Source organism: Lates calcarifer, unplaced genomic scaffold, assembly GCF_001640805.2.
Source record: "Lates calcarifer isolate ASB-BC8 unplaced genomic scaffold, TLL_Latcal_v3 _unitig_2017_quiver_672, whole genome shotgun sequence".
Lineage (NCBI taxonomy): Eukaryota > Metazoa > Chordata > Actinopteri > Centropomidae > Lates > Lates calcarifer.
Genome location: NW_026115922.1, coordinates 134,435 through 144,091, shown reverse-complemented (window position 1 = coordinate 144,091; position 9,657 = coordinate 134,435). Strand labels below are relative to the sequence as shown.

The 9,657-nt window shown below is 41.1% G+C and overlaps 1 protein-coding gene across 1 annotated transcript; it reads left to right on the top strand.

Moving 5' to 3' along the window:
• Positions 1–2,011: 2,011 nt before the first annotated feature.
• LOC108891756 (trichohyalin) lies at positions 2,012–9,148 on the top strand. Its single transcript, XM_051067797.1, has 3 exons — positions 2,012–2,119; positions 3,642–4,874; positions 7,588–9,148. The coding sequence occupies exons 1-3, from the start codon at positions 2,098–2,100 to the stop codon at positions 8,886–8,888; spliced, it is 2,556 nt and encodes an 851-aa protein (XP_050923754.1). The 5' UTR covers positions 2,012–2,097; the 3' UTR covers positions 8,889–9,148.
• The last annotated feature ends 509 nt before the right edge of the window (positions 9,149–9,657 follow it).

The following is a 9,657-nucleotide window of genomic DNA, read 5'->3' as shown; positions in this document are numbered from 1 at the left end:
AACTTTAAACCTCAGATAAAACATGAGTCAGATCAGAGGTTTGACTTTTGAAACCTGATGAGACGGAGTCAGAAACCTGCAGCAGGAGGTGAAGCAGCTCTGAAAGAATCAGACATTAAAGCTGTGAGCAGGTCGGTTAATGTTTCTCACCACCGTGTGTCGGTCGTGCTCTGATCCTCCTCCTCCTCCTCCTCCTCCTCCTCCTCTCTGCTGTGCTGATGTGACTCCCACACACTCCTCCTCTCTGAGTGTGTGAATTCAGCTGCAGAGTGTGTGTGTGAGTAACATCATACAGCATGAAACCTATACCACACACACACACACACACACACACACACACACATACAGTGACTGTGACCTTTGCAGCACTGAGTCATCAGCATTAGATAACAGAGCAGCCTGGAGGGGGGGGCAACATGACCATGATGATGATGATGATGATGATGCATGATGATGATGATGATGATAATGATGATGATGATGATGATAATGATGGTGGTGGTGGTGTTGCATGATGGGATAATATCAGCCTTTGTTCTCTTTAAGTTTTGTTTTCACATCGTCGCAGGAAAAAAGAAAAACCTGGATTGAACAGAGCTGAATTTATTTGGCTGATCTTTTTATTTTCATTAGGAACATCTTAGATTTATTTATTTATCTAAGTCTGCAGCAACAGAAAAATATCTAAGACAATAAACTGAGCCCAGATCAGAGCGACAGGAAGAAGAAACACCAACAACAACCACATCCACTGTTACACAGCAACGAGCAGCTCGAACATCAGCCCTGCAGAATCTAACCAACACAGCTGATCATATCAAGAACACGCAGCACGAATGAAAAGCTGCTCACAGTCCGTCTGCACCCAGGGCTGCCCTCCACAAACACACAACACACTCTGTGTTTAAGGCCTCATCATGTGATGGAGCTGTCACTCCTGATACCTGCACACACTGAGTCAAAACAAGAAGATGCTCGAGCTGCAGCTCCTCACGTCCTTAATATCTGCACATTTTACTCTGAAACATAAACCACTGTTGCTCCTTTGACTCCCTTTGTGCAGACGTTTCACTGACTCCTTCAGTTCGTCATTTTAACCTCAGATTTGTTTCACTTGTCACCAACAAAGAGAGTCGATGAATTTAGCACAAACATCTGCACCGAGCAGATGATCAGAGGAAACTGAAATGTTCCTGTGTGTTTGACTTCCAGCTGTCTGTGGTTCAAACATCAATCTGTTCTTCTGGAAGCTTCCTGTCAGTATCTGCTGAACCGTTGTGATGCTGCTGATGGACACGGCTGTTTGTTTGATTGAGAATCAGCACTTAACAGCTCAGGTTTCTGCAGGGTTTAGTCAGCATGTTAATGTTTGTGTGGGACGAGCTCAGAGAGGCAGAAAGACACACATTCAAACACACACTCCACCAGGACTCTGCAGGAATATGACACACTCATTTATCCAGTGTGTGTTCAGGGTCAGAACATGACGAGGATCTCTCTGTTCTCACAGACTGAAACCATCTGATTTACATCGTCTCACCCAGTCTGAATTAGCTCCTTCAATCATGAGCATTCATGACTCGTGTTATTGGACCGAGGATCTCACCTTTCTACAGCCGCCAATAAAATCATAGAGCTGAAAGAGCTGAAGTTCCATCACAAAAAACTTCCCATGTTCTACAACAAACCAGCAGCTGCTATAAGAAACAGAAGCCGTCTTTATTTTAACAGAGTAACTTTTCCTTATCATATTCTCACTGTTACAGATATAAAGTAATCCCTGTCAACAGTCTGTATAAAGGTCTATATTCGGCTGAAACATGTCGGTCAAGAGCAGGATTTTAAAGCAGTTGCTGCGAATTAAAGATAAGACAGCAGTGGACAGTTAAAGTGGTTTATTGTTTTCTTAGGATCTTTCTGACCAGAATTCTACATGAAGCCACTTCCTTCCAGCTCAGAGGGACTCGCTCCTCCTTCCAAACTTTACTGAATAACAACAGCAGCTCATTGAATCCTCCGTCACTCAGGTGGAGCTTCTCCACAGGTGAACGAGTCTCACTTCAGCTGCAGCATCGACCCTGCACCTAAAACTGAAACATGGCCAGATTTTTTAAACGTGGTGAGTCTTTACTGTGTTCATGTTTCTGATCTGACTTTAATTTATATTCAGCAGGTTTTTGATTTATATTTGTGACCAACAAACAAACAAAATTAAATAGTACTTCTGCCATTGCTGCTGTTATTATTGATAATACCATTACACCTGTGGGCAGCGTCTTCTGTTTCTCTCTGTCTTCTCTTTCTTTTATGTGGAAACAGAAGAAATCAAAAATGTTTCTGCTGATCTGACATAGGAAACATGAGAACTTCAAAACAGAAAGTTTCTTATCTTTACGAGCTGATTTCTGGAGGTGAATTTGTTTTTATTTGCTTCCTCATTTGGTTGTTGTCCTGTTCAATGTTCGTGTTTATGATACACCTTATAAAATCAAAAACAGAACCATATAAAATTAATTTGGATTGATGAGTGAAGTTATCAGGGACCACAGGGATAATTTCAGCTGCCACTTCCATCTGTAATTTACTCTGACATTTCTTCATGTGTCACTTTTATCCAAAGCAGCTCACGAGTGCAGACGACACTGCAGCTGCAGACCTTGAAGTAAGAGCTAAGACCTGAATGTGTTGAATGAGACAAAGAGCAGGAGCTAAAGTGCAGAAGCTGACAGTGTCAGTGTTGTTGGTCATGTCAGGGTGTTAGAGGCTTGAGGAGAGGAGGAGCTCTCAGAGGAGTCTTCAGAGGGGGATGCTCCTGCTCTGGATCTGGTCATTATGTTGGTTTTCCCTGGGGAACAAGAGGATTACCTCTATGTTACTATGAGTTCCAGAGAGGAAGGCTCTGACTATGTGTGTGGTTACACACCAAACAGCAGTTCAGTCTGGGTGGTGTCCTGGAAAGGCTTATGACTGTGTCCCCCTGGGGGACTCTGGGAGTACGGGGTACCGGGGTACCATGAGGTACCAATCTGGCCTTTGTACAACCAAAGTGGGAGCTGTGTTTGCCTTCTCAGCACAAAGTTAAATACATTTTAAGAGGGTGTTGGACTCCTCCAGGATTTCCTCTGACTCTGATCCTGTGATATTCATGGACAGGATCTCAGGGGAGTGTCTGGTTTGGGGACCTTAGAATTGCACCTCTGCTCTTTGCAGATGATGTGGTTCTATTGGCTTCATCAGACCAAGACCTTCACCACACACTGGGGTGGTTTGTAGCCCAGTGTGAAGAAGTTGGGATGGTGGCCAACACCTCCAACTCCACAGTTTTCAGGGGAGAAATGGTGGATTGTTCCCTCTGGGTTGAGGGTGAGTCGCTGCCCCAAGTGGAGGAGTTTAAATATCTTAGGGTCTTGTTCACGAGTGAGGGTGTATGTATGTGACAGGTGTATTAGTGCAGCATCAGCAGTAATATGGATGTTGTACTGAACTATTGTAGTGCAGAGGCACTGTCTGGAATACCCTGCTTAGCCTGTTGCCAAATAACGGAAAATAGATGGATAATATTTAAATTATTTATGTAAATGAACTGTACAAAATCTTAGAGGGTAAATTCCTTTTTAATATTTTTCAATTTCTCCAAACAGAAACTAATAAACGATCTGATGAAGAGCTGAGGATTGTGATGGTGGGGAAGACAGGAAGTGGGAAAAGCGCCACAGGAAACGTCATTCTTGGACGTCAGCGCTTTAGGTCAGAGTTCTCTCCTACATCTTTGACTGAAAAGTGTGCAAAAGGCAGATCTTCAGTGGATGAACAAAAGGTTGTTGTTGTTGACACCCCAGGCCTGTTTGACACTAAATTTGATGAAGAGACAACAAAGAGAGACATAAGCCAGTGCATCGCTTATTCTTCTCCTGGACCCCACGTCTTCCTGATCGTCATCAGACTGGGTAGATTCACAGAAGAAGAAAAGCAGGCAGTGCAGAAGATTCAAGAAATATTTGGTGAGGCTGCAGACAGATACAGCATGGTCCTCTTCACTCATGGAGACCTTCTTCATAACACTACCATTGAGAAGTTCATAAATCGCAGCCCAGACCTTCAGGAACTTGTAGACAGATGTAACGGTCAGTACCACGTCTTCAATAATACGCTGGAGGATCGTCGTCAGGTCACTGAGCTGCTTCAGAAGATCAGAGATATCGTCCAGAAGAACGGAGGAAGCCACTACACCAATGAGATGTTCCAAGAGGCAGAAAAGATACTTCAGGAAAGACAACAAGAAATCCTGAAAGAGAAAGAGGAGGAAATACGCAGAGAGATTGAGGAACTGAAGAAGAGACTACGAGCTGAATTAAAAGAAAAGGTGAATTTTACTACACAACTCCAGGCTGAAAGAGAGGAAGAGATGAAGGAGAGAGAACAGGAAAAACAGGAAATGAATGTAATGTTGAATGAGCTGAAAAAGGATGGGGAGAGGTGGATTGCAGAGAGGGTGGAGATGGAAATTGCAAAGGAAAGAGAGAAGCAGAACAGAGAAGAACAATGCAGAGTTCAAATGCAGAATATGATGATCTGGTTTACAGAGGAGACAGACAACTGTGCAGTGGAGAGGCTGGGAATACAGAATCAAAGGCAAAGCATGGCGATAGAAAGGCAGAGAATGAAGCTGGAGGAGGTGGGAGTGAGGAGAAAAGAGGAGGAGATGAAGGAGATGGAAAGAAAAGAGAGGATGAGAAAAGAGAGAGTGAGAAAAGAGAGGATGAGGAAGGAGATGGAAACTAAAGACTGGATGAGGGAGATGGAGAGAGAAGAGAGGATGAGGGAGATGGAGAGAGATGGAGAGGATGAGGGAGAAGGAGATGTTCAGGTATGTAGATGAGCTGGAGAGAAAAAGAGAGGAGAAGAAAAGGAAGGAGCTGGAGCAGATACAGGCAGAGTATGAAAGAAAAGTGGAAAACTACACTAAAGAGTTGGAGGATAAGTATAAGAGAAAGGCCAGAGAGATCGCTGAAAATGAAAATCCAGTTCGTCGTATTTTCAGAAAAGTTAAAAATGTCCTAAATAGGGAGATACATGTAATTTAAAAGATCTGAAAAAAGTTTGATAGTTGGGGGTTTTCTCTATGATTGTTTGAGGAATCATAGATTTCTACTTTATCAACATTCCTATCAGATAAATGTTTGTAATCTGTCTGTACTTTATTTGTTTGTTAGATGATTCTTTCTCATTACTTCCTGGTTTATTTGAGATTCCAAGTTGACACAAAACACCGACTGTCATTTTTCATTATTATTATAAAGAATTGATCCTTTTATGACATTAAAGCATTTTACTATTTTTAGATTTTTCATTTTAATTATTTGGTTGTTGACTGTGGTTTTGACTTTCTTATCTGTTTATGCCTGATTACTTTTGTATTTTACCCTGCGTGTGCTTTGACATATTTAGCCTGCTGATTATTGATTGATGATTGATTGACAAGTCCTCAGCAATAAATTGGCTTCCTCAGTTGGATTTTCAGGTCATGGATGATGTGAATGTGTTTCCATTCTGTTTTGCCATTTCAATGACATGTATGTTCACATTTTAATATCTAGTAAAATCATCTTTGATTCCCAAAGTTGGTCGTTCATTTTTTCCATCACAAGACATAAAACATTGCAGCCGACTTTTAAAAATATTCACTTTTAAATATTATAATGTGACGAATGTTTTAATCCTCACCTATGATGATATGAATTGTTCTTTGTGTATGAGAATAATTTAAAAGTAGGTGACAGTAAATAACTGTTAAACACCTGTAAATAAGAGCACAAACAGAACAAAGAGCTTTAACAGTAGGTGGACTGTGTACAGAATATATTTGTTCTGTACAGACGTCAGGACGAGCAGCCTTTGCTCATGGAGTCCTGTGATAGACGGTTTCTTAGGGACTGAGATGATTACAGATAACTCTGACTCTGCACTTCCTGTACATGCCGACCTACATCCTGTCCCCTGACGAGACTGAACAGAAGCATCAGGACTCAACACAGAAACGGGTCAGTTGTGCTCCTGACTCTACTAAATCCACTTTGGTATAGAGCTACCAAGCCCTTCTTTTCCTTTAAGTGAATAAACCTTTCATTAACCATAGTTCCATAAATTTACTGATGTGTGACATTAGAACACGTTTCCTGCCTTATAAGGATCTTTCTGATTGGAGTTATACACTAATTGCCTCCTTACCAACTTTCCTGAATAACAAAAACAAGTGACGTAATCCTCCTTCCCATAGGTGGGGCTTCTCCACATGAGAAACAGTTTCACTTTAGCTGCAGAATCAACCCTGAGCTCTAAAGCTGTAACATGGCCAGAAGACTTTTCAACCGTGGTAAGACTTTACTCTGCTGTGTTTTTGTGGTGTTTCAACTTCTTTATTTAAATTCCTGTTCTGTATTAAAACTCTGTTTTTACAGTATCATACAGACTGTAGACTGACTAGGCTCCCTACGAGTGATGCATCACCCAGATTTAGATCCACTTTGTTTGTCAAACTCAAGTCTAAAGGTCTGCATGAAATATGAAGTGTGTTATGAACAGTACATCTGATCTTTCAAACAGTGTTTATGGGAAACAGTTGTGAAACAGTGAGTGTTAAGGTCGAGGAAGTAGTGGCTGTATACAAACAGACTAAAGCCCCATTTGGACTGGATTTATTTCATTAGATGATTTAAACATTAACCTGCCCTGGTCAATACCCACACATTCTAACCCTGTCTGGAGAATGTGTGGGTATTTTTTCACTCCCACCCCTGTGATCTTGTCCTGTTGAATGTCCGTGTCCATTATCAGGAGCCCTCCTCCACCTTCATGTTCTGTCACAGACAGGTAACAAGTTAAACACTTTATGCTGGCTTTTACTCTAATTTCATTCACCATGTTAGTACATTGTTTACAGAATCTAAAGATGTTTCTTAAGGGGTTTCTGCTGAGATTCTAGTGTTTATTAAGGAGGTTCTCTGGATTGTTTAGGATGTTTTATTGGTTGATGGAAAGGTTCTAGAGGTCCATTAGGTTGCTCTAAGATTTGTTTAGAAGGTTCACATGGTTATTGAAGAGGCTGAAGTCATTAAGAAGGTACTAATGGTCCTTTACTAAGTTACGGAGATCCTTTAAGAGGTTGTAGTGGTCAGTGAGGAGGTTCTAGAAGTCCTTAAGAAGATTCAAGGAGTTTTGGAAGTTTTAGTGGTCCTTTAAGAGGTAAGAGTCCTTCAGAAGGTTTCCAGTTGCCCTATACAGGGTTCTGGTGGACATTAAGGAGATTGTAGGTGTCAGATTTTGTAATGATGTGTTCGACAGTGTTCCACCACCATCAGTAAAACAAGAAATGAGGGAATGTCCAGTGGAAGAATGCTGTTCATTCCTCCAGTCGAATTCAATACATTCAAAGAACTTATGATAAAGAGCACTGAAGATGTTCTAGAGGCTCGTGGTGGAACAATACATTGCAAACACACTTTGGTTTCTTTTCCTTGAATTTGTCCCCAACTGTACAAAACCTTAGAGGGTAAATTCCTTTTTAATATTTTTCATTTCTCCAAACAGAAACTAATAAACGATCTGATGAAGAGCTGATGATTGTGATGGTGGGGAAGACAGGAAGTGGGAAAAGCGCCACAGGAAACGTCATTCTTGGACGTCAGTGCTTTGAATCAGAGTGTTCTCCTACATCTTTGACTGAGGAGTGTTCAAAGGGCAGAGCTACAGTGAACAAACAAAAGGTTGTTGTTGTTGACACCCCAGGTCTGTTTGACACTAAATGTGATGAAGACACAACAAAGAGACACATAAGCCAGTGCATCGCTTATTCTTCTCCTGGACCCCACGTCTTCCTGATCGTCATCAGACTGGGTAGATTCACAGAAGAAGAAAAGCAGACAGTGCAGAAGATTCAAGAAATATTTGGTGAGGCTGCAGACAGATACAGCATGGTCCTCTTCACTCATGGAGACCTTCTTCATAACACTACCATTGAGAAGTTCATAAATCGCAGCCCAGACCTTCAGGAACTTGTAGACAGATGTAACGGTCAGTACCACGTCTTCAATAATACGCTGGAGGATCGTCGTCAGGTCACTGAGCTGCTTCAGAAGATCAGAGATATCGTCCAGAAGAATGGAGGAAGCCACTACACCAATGAGATGTTCCAAGAGGCAGAAAAGATACTTCAGGAAAGACAACAAGAAATCCTGAAAGAGAAAGAGGAGGAAATATGCAGAGAGAAAGAAGAACTGGAGAAGAAACTACGAGCTGAATTAAAAGAAAAGATGAAGATTTTTACTGCACAACTCCAGGCTGAAAGAGAGGAAGAGAGAAAGGAGAGAAAGAAGGAAAAACTGGAAATGAATGTAATGTTGAATGAGTTGAAAAGGGATGGGGAGAGGTGGATTGCAGAGAGGGTGGAGATGGAGGTTGCAAAGGAAAGAGAGAAGTATAACATGCAAGTGATGGTGAGGGAGGGAGAGGAGCAATGCAGACTGCAAATGCAGAATATGTTGATGTGGTTTAAAGAGAGAGACAACTGTGCAATGGAGAGGCTGGGAATGGAAAGGCAGAAAGCTAGGATGGAGGAGGAGAGGAGGGAGATGGATAGAAAAGAGAGGATGAGAGAGATGGAGTTGGAGAAAGCCAAGTGGGAAATGGAACGTAAAGAAGCAGAGAGAAAAGCAGAAGATAGACAAAGGAAGATGATGGAATGTTTGAAGGTGCAGTTCGAAAGAGATCTGAGAGAACAGAAAAAAGAGTTGGAGGAAAAGATTCAAAGAAAAGCAAGAGAGAAAGCTGAAAAGCAGAGTCCAGGTTTCTTCAGTAGAGTATTGGGTTTTGTTGGGAAACTATTTAAATAGTGTAGAAACACAATGCAATACATAGTTATCTTGTCATGAGTTGATTGTGTGAAGCTGTGTTTTTAACCTGCTTATGCTTTGACACGTTTAACCTGCTCATGATTGATTGATAATTAGATCACTGATTTATAATTTCTCAGCAATAAACTGGCTCCTTTAATTGGTTTATCAGTTCATGGATGATGTGAATGTATTTACATTGTGTTGTGCCATTTGAATGTTCACATTTATGATATCAAGTAAAATCATTATTTCCCTCAGTTGGTTGTTTTGTCTGGTTCACGTTTCCCATCACATGACATAAAACATTACAGCTTTAGCCAACTTCAAAATATTCACTTTTAAATATTAAAATGTGTGGATATTACTCCCGATTCCTTTGCATTCTTCTACTGTCATAATTTTAATAATGCAGCAAACATATGAGAATATTTCAGGAGGATAATGAGACAAACTGTTAAGTTTCTACTTGATACTAGGTAAATCATGTCAGTGTGACCTACACTCTTGAGGAAAAAACACCCAAACATCTCGGCACAAGTGTTCACCTGCTTACTGTTTACATGTTGGTATATTTGGTTTAAACATCTCACATTTATACACACGACAAAGTTAAAAAAGACACAAAGTTGTCTGAAAAGTTCAAAGAAAACAACTTACAATCTAGTTGTGCATCTAGCAGCAGTAACTCTGCAGACAAGAGAGAGGAGGAGCAGAGCATTTTTGGTGGGCAGGTCGGACCTTTATTCCTACTCTTCCTCTTCCTTTG